The 22403-nt window shown below is 43.2% G+C and overlaps 1 protein-coding gene and 1 long non-coding RNA gene across 2 annotated transcripts; both read left to right on the plus strand.

The window, feature by feature from the left end:
- The first annotated feature begins 1004 nt into the window (after window positions 1-1004).
- LOC106565562 (uncharacterized) lies at window positions 1005-4542 on the plus strand. Its single transcript, XR_001319690.2, has 5 exons — window positions 1005-1162; window positions 2946-3067; window positions 3153-3242; window positions 3836-3947; window positions 4059-4542. It is a non-coding gene; the product is annotated as an uncharacterized lncRNA (long non-coding RNA).
- Window positions 4543-16985: 12443 nt separating this feature from the next.
- LOC106565561 (protein transport protein Sec61 subunit alpha) lies at window positions 16986-22382 on the plus strand. The gene is made up of 12 exons (XM_014132823.2): window positions 16986-17164; window positions 18020-18087; window positions 18214-18279; window positions 18377-18455; window positions 18731-18862; window positions 18975-19084; window positions 19323-19476; window positions 19672-19832; window positions 20024-20221; window positions 20378-20569; window positions 20762-20838; window positions 20973-22382. Exons 1-12 carry the CDS (start codon window positions 17158-17160, stop codon window positions 21157-21159), a joined length of 1431 nt encoding a protein of 476 aa, XP_013988298.1. The 5' UTR covers window positions 16986-17157; the 3' UTR covers window positions 21160-22382.
- The last annotated feature ends 21 nt before the right edge of the window (window positions 22383-22403 follow it).

The raw sequence follows: 22403 nt of genomic DNA on the forward strand, positions 1-22403 counted from the left end.
ACCCGGACGATGCTGGGCCAATTGTGCACCACCCTATGGGACTCCCAATCACGGCCGGTTATGATACAGCCTGGATTCAAACCAGGGTGTCTGTGGTGACACCTCTAGCACTGAGATGCAGTGCTTTAGACCGCTGCGCCACTCGGGAGAACAATGCCATTTGCTCAGATATAACAGATGATTTATTGATCTATTAAATCATTCCTTCAGGCATCAGTCTCACTTCAGAATCCAAACCGGATGATATATATTTCTTGCCACTGGTTGGTTTTGTGACGCTAGTCTGATCAGTGATGCCAATTTAGCAATTTGTTGCTAGATTTAGCAACTTTTCAGACTACCCTGGCAACCTTTTAATCAAACACACCTAGCAACAAATTGGGCTACTTTTAAAAATGTATTTGGAACTTTTATCAAGTTTTGAAAAGTGACTCAAATGCTAAAATGAACGCATTTTCCCTCTAAATGACACAAAACGATTTTCTCTGTCACACTCTCAGTCACACCACGTGCCTGGCTGCAAAAGTGCATTGTGAGTGACGTCAGCAGCAGGCGCTCAGCTCGTGCACAGGCAGCAGCCGGCAAGCAGCAATTTCCGCAAATTGCAAATCATTGTTGGCTGACTGCAGCTGCCTGTGCACGAGCTGAGCGTCTGCTGCTGATGTTACTCGCAATGCACTTTTTGCGGCCAGGCATGTTAACTACCAATAATACACTGCTTAGAACTATAATTGTTCAGAATGTGTAGATTTACTAGATAAAAATAAAATAAATAACATGTAATTGTTCAATAATTAAATGTGTTGTGTTTAAAAATATCTGATCATATACAATGTGTTGTGTTTATATTACTTTTAGAAGAAAAAAATTGTGATAAACAAACAGATCTAAACTAACAAACGTCAAATCATATTTTTCGCCGAGATGGCTAGTCAATTTGAGTAACGTTATTGCGTATTCTACGTAATGTCGTAGATTTACGTTATTACGCAATGAAATCACAACGTAATTTAGCAACTTTCAGCAACAAATCGACCTGCCTCTAGCAACTTCCCCTGAAAATTAGTTGTCAACACAGAGTCGGATTTCCCATAGGGAACTGTAAACATGCTAGCTAATATCCTGTGGATGCCTCCATCTAGTTCCCTAGAACAGCAGACCGGTTAGTCAACTTTGCTTTCGAACTTTGTAATCATCTATAAAGTTATTTTACATGAAATCACACTAGCTAGCTATATTTCGTTAAAAAGCCTGTTGATGTAATTGGTTGTTTCTTTGGAGCTAGCTTACTAAGGTATCACTAGCTAGCTAGGTGGTTAATGTGGTGTAGGCAACAGTACCTTTACAGTGTTACTGAATGACAACAATATAGCCTTGTAGTTGGCAAGTTGGTTGATATGGGGTGCAGTAGGCTACAGTACAACAGTATTAAATGATAACGTAGCCTTGTCACTAGCAAGTAGTTGGTTGATGGGGTGGGGTAAAGTAGGCTACACTACAGCAACAATAGCCTTCCTACTGTTCTGTTATTCGTTGGGTCTGGAAATGGTTAAATTAGATAATATTATAGAGAGATCACACATTTCTGCAGCTGTGGTGGTGTCACATTGTCTTTATCCATACCATAGCTGCAGCTACGGATATGCCTTTTACTTGAGCTCTGTCTTTGCCAGGTCTCCCTTGACAAAATGATGTTATTTTTGACCTGGTAAAATAAGCTTGTGTCCACTCTCACTAGATATAATTGTGTGGTTCGGTGGCAGATTTTCAAAAGAAAATAGACATATACAGTATATCATCAACAATTTTCAACCAGATAAGATACACAGCTAACCCACATTTCATTTCATTCATAAATGTGGACACTAATTATTGTTAAAATTCCAATTCTCTAGGCCCTCCATTCCCAAACCTGAAGCCCCCTGTCCCCAGCAGGAAAGACCAGGGAAAACTTCCTATTGAGGAAATGAGATAACTAACTCAATGTCATATTTAGATTTAGAGTTACTGAAATGAACAGAAGCATATACAAGCAATAGATCAAATTTATTTTATAAAGCCCCTTTTACATCAGCAGTCACAAAGTCTTTCTACAGATACCCAGCCTAAAACCCCAAAGAGCAAGCAATGCAGACATAGAAGCACAGTGGATAGGAAAAACTCCCTAGAAAGGCAAGAACCTAGAGAGAAACCAGGTTCTGGGGGGTGGCCAGTCCTCTTCTGGCTGTGCTGGTGGAGATTATAAAACAGTACAGCCATTTGGGCCAGATCGTTCTTCAAGACGTTTAAACGTTCATATTCACAGTGGTTATAGAGGGTGAACTAGTTCAGTACCTCAGGAGTAAATGCCAGTTGGCTCTTCATAGCTGAGCATTTTGAGGTGGAGGCAGCAGGTCCGGTAGAGAGAGACAGGATCAAACCGCAGGTCTGGGACAAGGTAGCACTTCCGGTGAGTCCTGAGCAGGTCAGGGTTCCATAGCTGCAGATAGAAACAGACTGGATCAGCAGCACGACCAGGTGAACTAGGGACAGGGATAGCCAGGAGTCATCAGGCCAGTAAGTCCTGGTCCTAGGCCTCAGGTCCTGCAGCCTTTATTTAATTGTTGTAGACTAAGCCCTAGAGGTTTTGTAACTTCACATGATTTAGCGTACTTGTCAATCCAGATCTGAATATTTGATATCCTTTTTACTGTACACTGTTTTTTTTCTCCTAAGCTAATCACTGAATGTCCTACTACAAGGATGTGGTCAGGTTGACACACTTATGAGCCACAATAACACAGATCACACACACACACACACCACAGATTGTGAGGGCAGGTACAATGGTCAGTTGGGAAATTGAAGTCTGCTGCGTGGTTGCCCCACATACACACACACACTTAATTTAGGTTAGTGTGTAGTCAAGGATTTATCGTTAAAATAATATAGTGTCTATCTTTCAGATCTGTCAACCAGGCTCGGTGGGTGACAGGTAACCGTGTTTCCACAAAGCTGTTCCAGGCCTGGGGTGGCACGCTGGAACTTCCAGAGGCTTGTAGGCCTGAAGCAGTGTGATGTGGTCCAGGTAATTATCACACACACGTTATACACACTCACTCTGTTTTGTTGTATAATTATTTTCACTTATGAAAATTGTTCCTCTCTTTTAGATCTGACACCCCTACTAGCTCAACCACAGTTCTCACAGCTGCAGTCGTCTGCCCCTGCACCTGCTACACCGGCCACGACAGGTGATTCAGGTAATTATCACATGCTTGTATATACACACGCATACTCTTCCTCACTTGGGGCTCTATTCAATCACATCCTCTTTAGCCGACATCCTCATAGCAGTTGTTTTGGCATTGTCTGAGGTAAACTGTGTTAGAGCTGTCAAATTCACAAGCGGCTCCTGGCATTATACCTAAAGTGGACATTGCCGTTGGCAGCACAGAGTCGTATTAACAGAAATGTCATGCAGCCCTGTTTACAAGTTAGAACACTGGAATTTGAGATGTAATCTACACCTCATTTAGGCTGATAGAAATCCTCATTATTTAGTTTAATGATTTAGAATTTGAGCATCATTATTTCTATTTAACCTGCACTTTCTCTTTCTGAACTTGTAACGTGAGTAGGACGGGTGTAGGTTCGTGCCAGTGATCAACAGCAGCTGCTTACTGATTTGACAGATCCTACTCAGTTACACCTCAGACACCGCCAAAACATCAGCTATGCGAGTGTCGGCTATCGCCGGTTAACGCTTGATCTGATTGAATCTAGGCCTTACACTCATTCAGTCTGTTTAGTTGTATTATTATTGTCAGTTAAGAAAATGATGCCTCTCTTTTAGATCTGCCAGCCCCAGCAGTCCTCTGCTGTGGTATTTCATTTACCGGCTGCACCGGTTCCTACTACACTCGCCGTGAAGGGAGAATCTTTTGAGGATTCCCAGATGGATATAGGTCATTTAGAATTATATTACATACACATGCGCTCACTCACACCAACAGATGTGCACACAAACATGTTGTTGAACTGTATACTTACTGTCACGTTGTGCATCTCTCTTTCAGATCTGCCATGCACTCCACCACTGCCCCAGACAGCCTCACCCAGAAGTGCATGCACCGGGCCTATCACAACTGACGAAGCAGAGATGGGAGGCTGACAAAGAAAAATAAAACACAACATGCACACACACTCTCCCTCTCTGTCACACACACACACACACACACACACATTATCCCCAATGTAAATAAATAAATAATTTTATTTTAGGATTGGAGATATCTACGCCTACATATCCATTATCAATAGCTATGTATTTACTCTATCCAATCAAAGTGTGATTGATAATAATCAAAGTGTGATTGATAATATTGTAAGAGTATTGCTTAATTTGTCGTTTGAGGAAATTCTGTGTGCTTTTTTCTGAGTGGAAAAACATGCCTCACTCTCACTCACACACCCAATGTAAATACATTGTTTATTTTTAATGTATGCTCCATTTTATTTGAGGATTGTGTGCAATAAAGTACATTCACAGTTAAAGCAACAGTTTGGTTTATTGGATATTTCTCTGATTAAAGTAAATAAATGACCTAAAGGAAGTTGGCAGACCTGCAACCAACCCTCTGGGAGTGTGTGCAGGTTTTGTCATCGAGCTGAAACAGCCCTCACATATGTATAGGGTTCCCATGAGTGGCAGGCAGATATGTTTATTGTTTTACAAAATAATTGTTATATATACCAAGGCCATTCCCTGGCTACCCACCCACATCGCTCAGGCTAAACTGACTTTTGTTCTCCACAATGAATGTATGTAAAATTCAGGATGAGTCATCAGGCAACCAAGGCCAAGGAATGGCGAAAGAGATGACCTGGAGGGAGTTCCAGACCTCAGCTTTTTATGAAGCAGAGAACCACAGATGGTTGGCTAACAACAACAAAAAATGACACACACACACGTAAACACATTGTAATAACTTGTTTATTTTATGTACGCTCCATTTTATTTGAGGAAAATGTCTGCAATAAAGTACATTCACATAAAGCAATGTCTTTGGTTTATTGGATATTTCTCCAAATAAAATGTGTGACCAAAAGGAAGTCGGCAGCCCTGCAACCCTCTGGGAGTGTGCAGGTTTTGTCATCTGGAGCTGAAACATGGAGAGATGGGGAGAGAGGGGAGGAAGACTGCAGTTTAAAGGTTTATCATTAATAACTGACACAATTCTATAATGAATTCATATTAAAATAATAATACATAATAGAGTGACCAATAGTTACTGTATTGTGATTATTTAGTGTTTTAATTAGTCAACAAGTAGTGCCCCAAGATGGGATCCAACTGTGTCTCAAAAGCAGTATAAAAGGTCAAATAAGGTCACCAAAATTTCTGTTACAAATCTGGCTCCCGCGAATCAGGGGCAGGTGCTTACCCCATCCCTATCCACAATGCCCTAGCAAAACCGAAACATACTAGTGACCGGTTTCCAGGTCATCTCCCGACGTCCTCAAACATGGATGCACGTCTAACCTGGCTGATTATGTCACCACTCTGAACAAACAATGTTTTTGTTTAAAGTAGACAGTGCCAGGTGTGCCATGTATTTGTGCATATTTTTGCATTTACGTTTCAAATGCCTGCAGAAGTTAAAGTGTTGCCCCTTTCTTATCTTGTGAGGCATGTCCCAACATATACATGGTAATACAATGGTCAATAAATATGCGTGTCAATACAATGTTCAGTTCAATTAGTCGTAGCATGATATCAATATATTGCACAATACTACATACTCACCCAGATACATCTTAATATTGGGAAACTACAATCCGTTAAAATAAATGACTAAAATATCCTGTCACATTTGAACATAAGTAATTCCAAGAAATCATCACACAACTGTTTGTGTCATTTGGTGTTTGTACCTACTCCACATTTCACAACTACATACGCATTTCCACATTTCACATATTCCTATTTCACAACTGTTTGATCCACAATATTACATTACAGACCCAGTCTGCCTCCTGCTGGATATATTTAGTACTATTTGACAGCACAATCCCTTTGCATTGTAGAGTGATGGGGACACCTGCTGGTGACAGAAAACATGTGGACTGCTGATGTCCTTGATTGATTTGATTCCTGTAAAGGCGTCCTATAGAAGCCCTATTTGGTAAAAGACCAAGTCCATATTATGGCAAGAACAGCTCAAATAAGCAAAGAGAAACAACAGTCCATCATTACTTTAAGACATGAAGGTCAGTCAATATGGAACATTTCAAGAACTTTGAAACGTTGCTTCAAGTGCAATCGCAAAAACCATCAAGCGCTACGATGAAACTGGCTCTCATGAGGACCGCCACAGGAATGGAAGACCCAGAGTTACATCTGCTGCAGAGGATAAGTTCATTAGAGTTACCAGCCTCAGATTGCAGCCCAGATAAATGCTTCACAGAGTTCAAGTAACAGACACATCTCAACATCAACTGTTCAGATGAGACTGTGTGAATCAGGCCTTCATGGTTGAATTGCTGCAAAGAAACCACTACTAAAGGACACCAATAAGAAGAGACTTGCTTGGGCCAAGAAACACAGACAATGACCCAAAACAGCTCAAATAAGCAAAGAGAACCCCTTCAATGAGTAGGTGTTCTAAAACCTTTGACCGGTAGTGTATTATGATGACATTTTGTGACGGTGTTGCTCGTTTTGGTCTTCGGCAAAGGTTTCTTTGGATGTGCTCCCTCAGAACAACAGATCTATACGTGCTTTATTTCAAAGGGATATTGTGTCCATTCCTTATGACACAACTTACTGGAATACATTTGTCAATAATATCTGCTGGAAAAAAGTCTGGTTATTACAACACAAATACCTGCTTGTTACCAAGGTTAAAGATGTCTCTTTCAGAATGATCCATAAGTATTACCCTGCGAATCATTACCTGAAGAAACTCAAAAAAGACTTTAACATTAACTGTACTTTTTGTGTTGAGAATCCAGAAACAGTTTTGCATTTATTTTCCCCACTGTCGGCATGTAAAGAAATGACGGAAAGATATTCATAGTTTTATAATTGTTAATATTCTTGATGACTTTTGTTTTTTATGGGAGAATGTGCTGCTCAGTTTCCTTAACTATAATAAGGATAAAGAAAAACAATTTTACCTCATCAATCTAATTGTGCTAATGGGAAAATGTAATATTCAGAAATGTAAATTCACGAATGAATAAAAAAAACTCTTCCGTGTTTTCTATAAGGAATTCGAACAGTACATTCTACATTCTTCTGTTAAGAAAGCTGTTAAAACAATCAATATGTGTGTATCTTTTAAGGTCTTTGTATAATCTGTAGTTTGTTGTACCCCCTAGCATATGTTATCATTGTCTGTTTGTATACTTCTTGTATGTATACTGGTGTTTCTGTATTTTTTATTTAAAAAATAATACGATTTCTTCAGATGTTCCTGCACACATTTTTCCCTGAGGCAAGCCGAAGTTCAGTAGCCGAAGTCTACACTCCTTCGTTGGTGATTGGTCAACAGTTGGGATTCTTCAATTAAGTGTTTGTTGCACTGAGCTCACTAGCTTGTGGTCACAGATAGAACAAGAACATTGAGCTAACTAACAATGGATTAGTCACAGATAGAACAATGAGACAGATATTTCACCGGATGTATAAATGTGAAGCATCCTCTTAGCATTTCCACTCACTACCAAATATGGTAGAGAGAGGAAGCCCACTGGCCGGCTGTGGGAGAAGATGGAACAAGATGGATTTTGGCCGACATTCTGCACATTTTCTCAATAGTTTTTTGTTCCAAAACAAGAATCTGTTATGAACAGAGTGGACTAAGTTTTGTAAAGTTTAGCAAAAATTCACATTGTTTAAAAGGAGTGTCAAGGCAAAATGAGTTATTGCACACATGCATTTTAAAGAGGAGGCGTTCTCTAACGGAAATATGCAGATGTATGCTAGAATGCACCAAAAGGATCTCGCTAGCTCATGCTTGGCCCTGCCACCTTCTTGCTGGTGCCGTCCACTATGACTCATTTGTTCCCAGTGTTCTTGTTATTCTTTACATTTGTAATGGTGGATCGCAATCAACTGAAAGGTGCACACAGCGCCACCTACTGTACTGGAAAGTGAGGCTTGTTATTAATCTATATATCTTATCTAGCCCTGTGTTTCCACCAACTGTTCTGGAGTGTGAATTCATCACACTTTGAGACACAAAAAAGAAATGGGAAAAGGGAAGAAAAATTGCCCTACCAACTAACCCTACACCCATTAAAACCTCACCAGTATTCCACTACATGGCCCTGATCTTACACCAGACCGGCAGCCTGGGAGGACAGGACTCTATCGTTCAACACATCTTGTAACTCCTCTGCAGGAAAATCTCGTACACCCAAGTACTCCTCTGCAGCTGCCACCACAACATCTATTTTCTGAGATTTGTTCCATTTCTGCATTACAGTTAATAACCATGGAGATGAACACTAAGAAGCCAATCTTATCGAAGCACATGTTATTCCTATCACTCTATTGACTTCGGTCTACTGACAAGGAACCTCTTAAGATCCCTCGCCCTGGACTCATCTTCCTCTACTACTCTCTTCACTGCCTCAGCATAAGACACCTCTGATCCTGGAAACCTCGACCTGCCTTTCTCTCACCGGACACTTCTGCTCTCCAGCACCGTACAGTTAACACACACAACTTTTCCCACAGATACTACACATTCCTTTTTGCTCATGCCCTCCTGCACACTTCTCACATCCAGGAACGTGCCCTCCTACACACTGCTGCAACATGACCATAAGCTTGGCACCTAAAACACCATAATGGGTTCTGGACAATAGCTCTCACGGGATAACTGACAGATCCTAACTTGACTTTGTAAAGATTGCATCAAAACTCAGCAGGACAGACAGTGCCTTCTCTGTTTCATCACAATCTCCACCTGGTCTGCGGCGCACCAAATGCTTGGCATCACAGAGCTGCCTCCTGTATAACCCATAATAATATACACATCAAGCATTTTAACAGCAGCGGTGCGTGGGTAAAATCACCGGGGAAGCCAATCCAGCAAAAAAAGCCATATTACAACCTATGTGTAACCTGTTAGTTCATATGCCTTGACACTGTGATATATACTGTAGGCCTCAGGCCAAGACAATAAGAAGACACAGTGGCAGAATAAATTCAACCAGACATTTGTTTCATTACAAAACCGGAGAGCAACATCTGTTAGGTGAAGTCCACAAAACATATTGCATGTAACAAACAGTTACATGACCTACAACATGGTCAAGCAAGGTAGTGTTTCCAACATTTTCGGACTACTAAATGACTATTGATTTAGAACCACAGAAAGTTACCGAAAGTCGCAAAGAAAACAGGAGCTGCCTCCTGTCACGCTTGTGTGTAGGAACGGACCAAAGCGCAGCGTGAGTTTCGTTCCACGTCTTTTATTTGAATGTGAAACTTTGCAAGACAAACAATAAACTATAAACAAAACACAAACCGTGACGACAGAGGTGCAACATGCACTAACTCAAAAATAATCTCCCACAAACACAAGTGGGAAAAACAACTACTTAAATATGATCCCCAATTAGAGACAACGATGGCCAGCTGCCTTTAATTGGGAATCATACAAAAAACCCAACATAGAAAAAATAAACTAGATAAAAACTCCCAGTCACGCCCTGACCTACTCTACCATAGAAAATAAGAGCACTCTATGGTCAGGACGTGACAGTACCCCCCCAAAGGTGCGGACTCCGGCCGCAAAACCTGAAACCAAAAGGGAGGGTTGGGGGGGTGTCTAGTGTTGGTGGCGGCTCTGGTGCAGGACGAAGAACGTTCTCATCCTGCGGATCCACCAGCATTGGAGGCGGCTCTAGTGCAGGACGAAGAACCCTCTCATCCTGCGGATCCGCCAACATTGGAGGCGTCTCTCTTTCGGGGGTCGTCGCCAAAAGCTCTGGACCGTGGCTCCGGACTGCCGACCCGCCACTGGAGGCTCCGGACTGCCGAACACCACTAGAGGCTCCGGACTGCCGACCACCACTAGAGGCTCCGGACTGCAGACCGCCGCTGCAGGCTCCGGACTGCGGACCGCCGCTGCAGGCTCCGGACTGGGGACCGCCGCTGCAGGCTCCGGACTGCCGACCCGCCACTGGAGGCTCCGGACTGCCGAACACCACTAGAGGCTCCGGACTGCCGACCACCACTAGAGGCTCCGGACTGCGGACCGCCGCTGCAGGCTCCGGACTGCGGACCGCCGCTGCAGGCTCCGGACTGGGGACCGCCGCTGCAGGCTCCGGACTGCGGACCGCCGCTGCAGGCTCCAGACTGCGGACCATTGCTGCAGGCTCCAGATTGGGGACCGTCGCTGCAGGCTCCGTGCCATGGATCATCACTACAGGCTCCGGGCCATGGATCATCACTGGAGGCTTCGTGCCATGGATTATTTTATTTTATTTTTTATTTTTTTATTTCACCTTTATTTAACCAGGTAGGCAAGTTGAGAACAAGTTCTCATTTACAACTGCGACCTGGCCAAGATAAAGCAAAGCAGTTCGACTACATACAACAACACAGAGTTACACATGGAGTAAAACAAACATAGTCAATAATACAGTAGAAAAATAAGTCTATATACAATGTGAGCAAATGAGGTGAGATAGGGAGGTAAAGGCAAAAAAAAGGCCATGGTGGCAAAGTAAATACAATATAGCAAGTAAAACACTGGAATGGTAGATTTGTAGTAGAAGAAACCGTGAAGAAAAGTAGAAATAGAAATAATGGGGTGCAAAGGAGCAAAATAAATAAATAAATAAATACAATAGGGGAAGAGGTAGTTGTTTGGGCTAAATTATAGATGGGATATGTACAGGTGCAGTGATCTGTGAGCTGCTCTGACAGCTGGTGCTTAAAGCTAGTGAGGGAGATAAGTGTTTCTAGTTTCACAGATTTTTGTAGTTCGTTCTAGTCATTGGCAGCAGAGAACTGGAAGGAGAGACGGCCAAAGGAGGAATTGGCTTTGGGGATGACCAGAGAGATATACCTGCTGGAGCTGGAGTGCCAGGATGGTCAGTTTTACGAGGGTATGTTTGGCAGCATGAGTGAAGGATGCTTTGTTGCGAAATAGGAAGCCAATTCTAGATGTAATTTTGGATTGGAGATGTTTGATGTGAGTCTGGAAGGAGAGTTTACAGTCTAACCAGACACCTATGTATTTGTAGTTGTCCACATATTCTAAGTCAGAAAGGTCCAGAGTATTGATGCTGGACAGGCGGGCAGGTGCAGGCAGCGATCGGTTGAAGAGCATGCATTTAGTTTTACTTGTATTTAGGAGCAGTTGGAGGCCATGGAAGAAGAGTTGTATTATCACTGGAGGCTCTGGGCCATAGATTATCACTGGAGGCCTCGTGCCATGAATCATCACTACAGGCTCCGGGCCATGGATCATCACCGGAGGCTTCGTGCCATGGATCATCACTACAGGCTCCGGGCCATGGATCATCACTGGAGGCTTCGTGCCATTGATCATCACTGGAGGCTTCGGACCATGGATCATCACTGGAGGCTGGGTGCGTGGAGCAGGCACAACACGTCCTGGTTGGATACCCACTTTAGCTCGGTAAGTGTGGAGAGCTGGCACAGGACGCACTGGGTTGTGAAGGCGCACTGGAGGCATAGTGCATAGAGCCGGTGCATGATACCCTGGGCCGTGGAGGCGGACTGGAGGTCTGGAGTGTAAAGCTGGCACAACGCGTCCTGGCTGAATACCCCCTGTCGCATGGCAAGTGTGGGGAGCTGGCACAGGCCGCACTGGGTTGTGCTGGCGAACTGGGGATACCGTGCGTAGAGCTGGCGCAGGATATCCTGGGCCGAAGAGACACACCGGAGACCAGGAGCCCTGAGCCGGCACAATCCGTCCTGGCTGAATGCCCACTCTAGCACGGCAAATGCGGGCCGCAGGCACAGAGCACACCGGGCTATGAATGTGCACTGGAGATACAGTGCGCATCACAGCATAACCCGGTGCCTGACTGGTCACACGCTCCCCACGGTAAGCACGGGGAGTTAACTCAGGTCTAAACCCTGACTCCGCCAATCTCCCCGTGTGCCCCACTCCAAAAATGTTTTGGAGCTGCCTCTCGGGCTTCCGTCATTGCCGTGACTCCCGATCTCGTCGCCGTTCCTCCCTCGCTGCTTCTGACTGTTCCCATGGGAGACGATCCCATCCGGCCTGGATCTCCTCCCACGTCTAGGATCCTTTGCCATCCAGGATGTCCTCCCATGTCCATTCCTCCTGGCCACGCTGCTTGGTCCTCTGGTGGTGGGAGATTCTGTCTCGCTTGTGTGTAGGAACGGACCAAAGCGCAGCGTGAGTTTCGTTTCACATATTTTATTTGAATTTGAAACTTTGCAAGACAAACAATAAACTATAAACAAAACACAAACCGTGACATGCACTAACACAAGTGGGAAAAACAACTATTTAAATATGATCCCCAATTAGTGACAACGATGACCAGCTGCCTCTAATTGGGAATCATACAAAAAACCCAACATAGAAAAAAGAAACTAGAACCCAAAATAGAAAAAAGAAACTAGATTTTAAAAAACAGTCACGCCCTGACCTACTCTACCATAGAAAATATGAGCACTCTATGGTCAGGACGTGACACCTTCACAATTCCAGCACAATTTCAACTTCAACATTTTAACATAATCTTATCACCTATGCTTAGTCTAATACATCCACAACTAAAAAATATCAAAAACGATTTAGTCCAATCAACGTAAGGTAAATGTGATGTGGCTGTCGATGGTTCTGATTTCTGAGTGTGTGTGTGCACGATGTGTGTGCGTGCGTGCGTGCGTGCAAGAAGAAAAAACATGTTGACTCACCCTACTTGTAGAGAAATGACAATGCCATTCTCCTCTTTCATGTTGCCTAAACGGTCTATGACTATGTCATACAGTACATGGTTTTCGTTTTTGTTTTCCTAGGCTACCTGGTTAAAAAAAAATTGCTTGCTAGCTTAACTTCCTTTCATGGGCAACGATGCGCCAGGCCGGCTAGTTAGCATTCGCATACTATGTCTAGCTACATGTTGAACTTCAACCCTCTCAGTCCAGGGGCACGATATAATGTATTTATGGTTGGATCAGAATCACTGTTATAATCATTAGACAGTATGGTGAATTAAGTAAAATCACTTGTCCAAATCCTTATATCCATCCATGGTTAATTTAGGAGATGGACGATTTTAGCTCACTAGCTAGCCACCGGAGGACAACAACACAAAGAGATGAGATTTCTCCTGTCAATAATGACATTTGGCTTGTGATGTGATTGGTCTGAAGCAAAATCCAAACTGGCTTCCCTTAACACTTTTTTTTGGTGCACCAGGACCATTCACAGATGAGCTCACTCAGTGTAGCTCAATGCTGATTGGCTATGATTTTATTATTATTTATCAAGGGAAGCCAAATGCTTGCTGGCTTCCCTTGCATTCAATGCTATGGGCGGCAGCAATGTCATACTCTTTCTGACCAAACAGCATCAGATAATGTTGATACGCTACACATACTGAGACAGAGGGGCGCTGTTTCGTTCGAATGCTTTCTCCGGTGAAATACATTCAGCCTATTGCGAATTGAAGGAAATGTATGAAACACAGAGATGAAAGAAAAATAATTTTGTATGTGTTTTCTTGGTAATTTTTGGGGGGGGAGCAGGCCACTGTATTTACACACTGTCACTGACCCTGAATCTGCCAGGTCTATCCACTGAAAGATGGCTTGGTTAGAATCTGTTAGATTATTCTTTGGACACTGTGCTAACAAACCTCCAGACGAGCTTCAATGCCATACAACACTCCTTCCGAGGCCTCCAACTGCTTAACAACCGATTGCTGCCCGCACCCGCCTGCCCGACTGTCCAGCATCACTACTCTGGACGGTTCTGACTTAGAATATGTGGACAACTACAAATACCTAGGTGTCTGGTTAGACTGTAAACTCTCCTTTCAGACTCACATTAAGCATCTCCAATCCAAAATTAAATCTAGAATCGGCTTCCTATTTCGCAACAAAGCCTCCTTCACTCATGCTACCAAACATACCCTCGTAGAACTGACTATCCTACCGATCCTTGACTTTGGCGATGTCATTTACAAAATAGCCTCCAACACTCTACTAAATTGGATGTAGTCTATCACAGTGCCATCCGTTTTGTCACCAAAGCCCCATATACTACCCACCACTGCGACCTGTATGCTCTCGTTGGCTGCCCCTCACTACATATTTGTCGCCAAACCCACTGGCTCCAGGTCATCTATAAGTCTTTGCTAGGTAAAGCCCCGCCTTATCTCAGCTCACTGGTCACCATAGCAACACCCACCCATAGCACGCGCTCCAGCAGGTATATTTCACTGGTCACCCCCAAAGCCAACACTTCCTTTGGCCGCCTTTCCTTCCAGTTCTCTGCTGCCAATGACTGGAACGAATTGCAAAAAATCACTGAAGCTGAAGTCTTATGTCTCCCTCACTAACTTTAAGCATCAGCTGTCAGAGCAGCTTACCGATCACTGTACCTGTACACAGCCAATCTGTAAATAGTACACCCAACTACCTCATCCCCATATTGTTACTTATCCTCTTGCTCTTTTGCACCCCAGTATCTCTACTTGCACATCATCTGCACATCTATCACTACAGTGTTAATGCTAAATTGTAATTATTTTGCCTCCATGGCCTATTTATTGCCTTACCTCCCTACTCTTCTACATTTTCACAGATTTTTCTATTGTGTTATTGACTGTAAGTTTGTTTATCCCATGTGTAACTCTGTGTTGTTGTTTTTGTAGCACTGCTTTGCTTTATCTTGGCCAGGTCGCAGTTGTAAATGAGAACTCAACTAGCCTACCTGGTTAAATAAAGGTGAAAAAAAAAAGATGTACTGCTGTAATAATGAAGATGGAAGTGTGGTGCTGTTGCCTGTTGGTGACTACTCTGAGGCTCTCAGAAAAGCAACCCCCCCAGCTGATTGTTGCCAGACAAAACACATTTTCTGAAGTACACTAGAATCAACAAAACCGTTTAATTCCCCATAACTGAGTGCTTCATTGAAATACAGTGAGCTTGTTCGGCATTGCAGCCGATAGTGCAGGCAACTGCCGACTGACTGATCTTGCAGCATAAATAACTATTCATTATTATTTGTAGATCAGTCAGTCACAATTTACCCATGATACATTATGTTTTTGATCCTCTCGAACACGGCTAGTGATTGGGCTTCTTCGACATTGCAGAGGACAGTGCAGGAGACTGCCGATTGACTGACTGATCTACAAAGAACTTTGCATCATAAATAACTACTCATTATGATTTGTTGATCTGTCAGTCAGTCAGTCACAATTTACCCATGATACATTAAGGTTTTGATACTCTTGCACACAGGCCATTGGGCTCGTTTGACTGGTAAGGCGAAACAACCGACTATAGATGAAAGTCGAGGAGTGAAGCCGGAGGAGATATATCTGCGACAGCCGAAAGTCAGACACTGATGTGGTTTTCCAACAGTTAGGCTCGGTGCAACATCAAATCAACATTGACTTGTCACATGCGCTGAATACAACAGGTGTAGACCTTACCGTGAAATGCTTACTTACAAGCCCTTAACCAACAATGCAGTTTCAAGAAAAATAAGAGTTAAGAAAATATTTACACAATAAACTAAAGTAAAAAAATTAACAAAATAAAATAACAATAATGAGGCTATATACAGAGGGTACTGGTACCGGGTCAATGTGCGGGGGTACAAGATAGTAGTGGTAATTGAGGTTATATGTACATGTAGGTAGGGGTAAAGTGACTATGCATAGATAATAAACAGCGAGTAGCAGCAGTGTAAAAACAAAAGCAGGGGTCAAAGCAAATAGTCTGGGTTGCCATTTGATTAACTGTTGTTTATTATCTATGGCTTGGGGTTAAAAGCTGTTAAGGGAGCCTTATGGACCTAGACTTGGCGCTCCGGTACCGCTTGCAATGTGGTATTAAAGAGAACAGTCTATGACTAGGGTGGCTGAAGTCTGACAATTTTTAGGGCCTTCCTCTGACACCGCCTGGTATAGAGGTCCTGGATGGCAGGAAGCTTGGCCCCAGTGATGTACTGGGCTGTACGCACTACCCCCTGTAGCGCCTTGAGGTCGGTTGCCGAGCAGTTGCCATACCAGCCGTGATGCAACCAGTCAGGATGCTGTCGATGGTGCAGCTGTAGAACTTTTGGGGGATCTGAGGCAGTGTTCCCATTGTTTATAAAAGTTTTTCTTTATTAGGTCAAAATAAACATGTCTCCAACCCCCATATCACACAATCATAAACTGAAAATATACATGTGTACATTGTACAATCAATTGGTGAGAAAGACTGTATACATACATGAAAGGCAAAGTTGGTTCCACGGTTCACACTCTAATAATCGGTTGACAATAGAACCTCCCACAACGCAGGTAATGGCTGCAAGATGAAGTTGGTGAAGAGCAACTGCAGAAACTGGCAGTCAAAACTTGATGACCTTTGATAACATAATTTTTGTAAAACTCCTGCAGTGGACATGTAGTTGCAAGTCGAAAAAAATGTATCCCCATAATGCAGCACGGTTTGAATCGGTTACGTGCCCATTCGTTTACATTTGTTTGCAGGAAGTAATCTCTTTATTGTTTAATGCCAACGGCGTGTCAATGTTTGTATTTTATGTCTATTCGTCATAATAAGAATCTATCAAAGTCGTCAAATTTTTCATGGAGACAGTGGGGTTATGAAAAAGCTGGCCGACACACATCTAACCATATGCATTGAGGGCCAGTACAGTGCTACAACGACCTGGGCAGACAGAAGAAAAATATTGACCCTACCGCATAGTTTTCAGTTTACTTTTAACTCTAGAAACTAAAGATACACCCACTTTCTGTTGAACTGACGTGTTGAAGCGCCTGTGTAGTGGTGACGTGTCTCTAAAGTGCTTTCTTTCAGAGCGCAGAGCTTTTCGCCCGTAGTCAGAACGAAAACTGGAGAGACCCACTGTCTGACATACAGGGACCATACACTAAGAACGTAACGCTTGGGACATCATCATGGGCAGTGAGTATCCCCTAGAATGAAGTAGCTAGCTAGCTAAAGGACGATTTCACATAAACAGGAAACATTTGAATCAGATGCAAGCAATGAGATTTGTCTATGATTGGATCTATTTATGGAGGCCATTTTCATTGTAACGTTAGCTAGCAAGCATTTAGCTAGCTAACATTTAGTTTGACGACGAGTACTCCGTGTTTAAAACACATTTTGAACTCCTGTCTTCAACAACAGTGACTGCAATGAAATGGTTAACTTTGTTATTTGTCAAGAAACGAACGTTAGTATAAACGTTAGCTAGTTAAATAAGGTTAACTAATTTAGCTCGCTAACGTTAGCTGTCAGTGTCAGTTGATAGCTAGTTAACTAGCTACTTACTAACATTACATTAGCTAGCTAACAGCTGTACATATATGTTAGTTACTTCGTATTATTAAATGCCCAGTCAGCTACATTGATAACTATTTAATATCTACCATTGTTACATGATCATTGATATCTCAGAGCTCGGTAACTTTGCAGGTTTATCTTGCAGGGGTTATGCTAACATAGCTAGCTAAACTTGAAGCAGACAACCAGACTAGTGATGACGACGCACAGCTAACAGTCAGTGTTTGCCACATAAGTAGCTCCATATCAAAAGCAGCAAATGCTAACTGAAACCCTTCAGCTGGTATGCAAAATGTTTAATTTAACTATTTGGTATAGTGCGAAATGTTTTCATAGTCAATATCCAAAGATGCAAAACCTCTAGTTATGCATGTATCGCAATGCCACGTCCCCCTATAAATAGGTTCACTGCCCTTGATTGATGTTTATTATGGGGAACCAATAACATCCCTCCCATTGTCTGTTTTTTAGTCAAGTTCCTGGAGGTAATAAAGCCCTTCTGTGCTGTATTACCTGAAATCCAGAAACCCGAAAGAAAGGTACAGTATTTACTTCATGATGACAAGAATAGTTTTACTTTAAACTTTATAAACCTTTGTATGTGTTATGTTGTTAATGCTGTCATTTTTGCTTCCATGTCTCGCTGTAATTGTTGTGTTCAACAGATCCAGTTCAGAGAGAAGGTACTATGGACAGCCATCACTCTCTTCATTTTCCTTGTGTGCTGCCAGGTAAATATCTGCCTTTTTGTTCACACCATATTTTGTACCAGTAGAATTAATTAAATAAAAACCTCACACTTGAATGTCTGTCACGTCTATCCTCCAGATTCCCCTGTTTGGCATCATGTCTTCAGATTCTGCAGATCCCTTCTACTGGATGAGAGTGATTCTGGCCTCCAACAGAGGTGGGTTGTCACTTTTGCAGTGTAGAGACATCAAATTAGAGTAACAGGTGAATAAATGAAACGCTCTGCGAATTGATAGCTCAATCAAGGGACATATCAACGAATTAGTAACCGAGTGTGGGAATTGATAGTGTTTAGTGAATGTTGAGTTGATCAATTGGAGTGATAACTTTATCTCCGACTTGAATGGATGAATGGTGTTATTTATTAATGAATGGCTGAACATCTCTATGGCTCTGCTCTCCTGTTAACGTCCCCTGGGTCTCTCCCTCAAGGTACCCTGATGGAGCTGGGTATCTCTCCGATCGTCACCTCAGGCCTCATCATGCAGCTCCTGGCTGGGGCTAAGATCATCGAGGTGGGAGACACCCCCAAAGACAGGGCCCTCTTCAATGGAGCACAGAAATGTAAGACCACAAGCCCCACTTCCTGTTCCTAGTCTTTGACTTGATTCTGTCAAGCACGAGCATTACTGTGAATGAAGCCATAGATTCTTTAACCCCTTGCCATCTCCTACAGTGTTTGGTATGATCATCACCATTGGTCAGGCCATCGTGTATGTGATGACTGGCATGTATGGAGACCCCTCCGATATGGGCGCTGGGATCTGTCTTCTCATCATCATCCAGGTGGGCCCTCCTCCCCACCCCTCTGAGTCATATTCTTATCCCTACTCTTTACCTCCCCTATCAGATCCAGGCTTGGTCCTAATATAGAGCAAGGTTCACATCATTCTTGAATCAATCCAACCCTCTCAGATTACTTCATGGAATGTAGGAAGAATAGGTATATTTAAAGGAAGTCAAACAGGGCTTCAGTGCGAGTGGTTTGTCTCTGTCTCTCTAACCCATCTGTCTCCCCCTCTAGCTGTTTGTGGCCGGTCTGATCGTGCTGCTGCTGGATGAGCTGCTGCAGAAGGGTTATGGTCTGGGTTCTGGTATCTCTTTGTTCATCGCCACCAACATCTGTGAGACCATCGTCTGGAAGGCCTTTAGCCCCACCACCGTCAACACTGGCAGAGGTATGGGGCATTGAAACTGATGTGCCATGTCTGGGTGGACATTTAGGACAGACTTACTAATTTCCAAGTAGTAATTTCACATAAGACCAACTAGGGCTCCTATAGATCCAGACTTGGCCTTGAAACCCCCCAGGAGTATGGCCAGGTGGTCTCTAGATGTGAGGCTGATGTTTGAGTCTCTTGTCTTGTGTTCAGGCACAGAGTTTGAGGGGGCTATCATTGCTCTCTTCCACCTGCTGGCCACACGGACAGACAAGGTGCGTGCCCTGAGAGAGGCCTTCTACCGCCAGAACCTGCCCAACCTCATGAACCTCCTCGCCACTGTCTTTGTCTTTGGTGTAGTCATATACTTCCAGGTCAGTAACGCTCTTTCTTCATTGTCTGTCCTAAAAGCAGTTAAAGGAGTTGAACACATTTGTTATTGTCAGATAATTGGTCACACAATGTGGTAGATTCTTTTCTTCACCTTTTTAGTAACGTCCATTTAGACTTTATAAATGTATACTGTATCTCACCATGTCCGTATCTTCTTCCCATCTCTCCACAGGGCTTCAGGGTGGACCTGCCCATCAAGTCTGCCCGTTACCGTGGCCAGTACAACACTTATCCCATCAAGCTCTTCTACACCTCCAACATTCCCATCATCCTCCAATCTGCCCTCGTGTCCAACCTGTACGTGATCTCTCAGATGCTCTCCACACGATTCAGTGGTAACTTCCTGGTTAACCTGCTGGGCACCTGGTCAGTAAGTACACACCATTTTTTTTAAATCCCTGAACTACCATGTCTGAACTACCATGTCTGAACTCTAAACTCAATTTAACTACATTTGACATGTTTGTCACATGAACATATCTAGCAACACAGACTGTATGAGATGACCAGACGTGTGTGTTTGTAGGACACGTCGTCAGGCGGTCCGGCCCGTGCCTACCCAGTGGGTGGGCTCTGTTACTACTTCTCTCCCCCGGAGTCATTTGGCTCGGTCCTAGATGACCCCATCCATGCTGCCATCTACATCTGCTTCATGCTGGGCTCCTGTGCCTTCTTCTCCAAGACCTGGATTGAGGTGTCCGGCTCCTCTGCCAAAGATGTAAGTCCTGCTACCACATGTGCTGTACATTTGTTAGACTATGTATTCATCAACTAATTTGATTTAATTAAAATTACTCAAGTGGTTTTGATGTAGAAATCTTATTAACTAAACATTTCCAGGGCTTACGTGGGCAGCGTGTGTCAGAGGACCTGTACATGTTATGTAATCATAGTGTGTTTTGTCTCCCAGGTGGCTAAGCAGCTAAAGGAGCAACAGATGGTTATGAGGGGACACAGAGAGACCTCCATGGTCCATGAACTCAACAGGTGAACAATCTCAGCCATCTCTCTAACCTTTAGCCATAACAATCCACATCATCATAGCTTTACCAGGGTTTAATATTATACTATTCCAAACTTTCTTCAGGTAATGATTGGTGCACTACTACTCTGTGTTCCAGGTACATCCCCACAGCAGCTGCCTTTGGTGGTCTCTGTATCGGCGGCCTTTCTGTCATGGCGGACTTCCTTGGTGCTATTGGCTCAGGAACAGGTATCCTGCTGGCCGTCACCATCATCTACCAGTACTTTGAGATCTTTGTCAAGGAGCAGAGTGAAATGGGCAGCATGGGAGCCCTGCTCTTCTAGACAGACACCTGGCTGCCCACACCTGTGATGAAACAACCCTCTTAATGCACATGGACAGATCAGACCAAGTCCCCCCAAATCTCCATCTATTATTATTATTCCCATAATTTATGTCCATTTAGATTTTTTTAAATCTGCATAATTAATCTGTGATTTCCCGGGTGCTTTCTGGCATCTCCCCCTGATATGGCCTATAGAAGGTTCAGCTCGAACAGAATGGTTTGTGTAGCAAAGTGGTGGGACTGACTACATCCTGACATTCACAACCCTTGGCCTGCTCCCTCTTTTAGTCATAACGCATAGATCAATCTCTCAACTCAGTTTGCCTGATGCCTGGGACTGGTTAGCCTCCTCAGAGTCATCATCTGAAGTGTTTCTTAGCTGAATAAAATGGTCTGATCCACAGGGGGGGGTTGTTCCTTTTCAGACTGAGAGAAGAGTTCTGTGGCTCATGTATGCAATCATGTGTGCTACACTGGGATGACGGCAGTCCCTCTCTTACTGGACTTCTTTCCTACAACCCAACACAGTATACATAGGAACACTTTGTTTTTCTGCTTAATGTCCATCATCTCTATTACCTGGAGGATATAGATGAGTACAAGTGTACAGTATACCTTCACAGCTGGGCTCTTTGGTACAATCTTTATCTGGGGTGTTGACCTGATGGCCACTCATTTCACTGAGTAGCAAAGGAAGTTTTGGACCAGGCTCAGAACTATTCAGAATATAACCATGTTTGTCTGCCAGACGTGACTGTTTTAAAGCAGTGATCCAATATAGGATCAGGTAGAGTGTAGGGCTCTGTGTGGTCCAGCTTTGTCAAAAACAAATGTGTTTAATGTGAAAGTGTGCAGCAGTGGAAGAGTTTATCAAGTGAACCACTCAGCAGAAGGTCCTTAATGTTGAAACTGGGCGTGCGTTTAGGGAGAGGTAATCTTATATATGCCACGTTCATACCTGTTGCCCACTTTGTTGGGTAAGATTGGGTGAGGAAAGATTTTTTTGTGTGTTTTTGTCTGCTTTGAGCATGACTGTATTAAAAACACTTTCACATGTCGTGGATTTTGGTTTTCTGTATATATGCCATGCATTGAATCCATCAACAGTGTAAAATACGTTTTTTTTAATATGTAAAAAAATATATAATAGTATGCTGTTCCGAACAAATGTATTCCGGGAAAAAAAAGATCTTTCTCAATAAAAACTCATTTTAGGGAAAAGTTGTTTTTTCTTTGTCTGTA

Source organism: Salmo salar, chromosome ssa12, assembly GCF_905237065.1.
Source record: "Salmo salar chromosome ssa12, Ssal_v3.1, whole genome shotgun sequence".
NCBI classification, from domain to species: domain Eukaryota; kingdom Metazoa; phylum Chordata; class Actinopteri; order Salmoniformes; family Salmonidae; genus Salmo; species Salmo salar.

Bases quoted from the DNA above. Each gene is read 5' to 3' on its own strand.
- LOC106565561 (XM_014132823.2), top strand. The intron at 18,863-18,974 runs GTAAGACCACAA...CATCTCCTACAG, and splicing joins CTTCAATGGAGCACAGAAAT to TGTTTGGTATGATCATCACC. The intron at 19,833-20,023 runs GTCAGTAACGCT...ATCTCTCCACAG, and splicing joins GTGTAGTCATATACTTCCAG to GGCTTCAGGGTGGACCTGCC.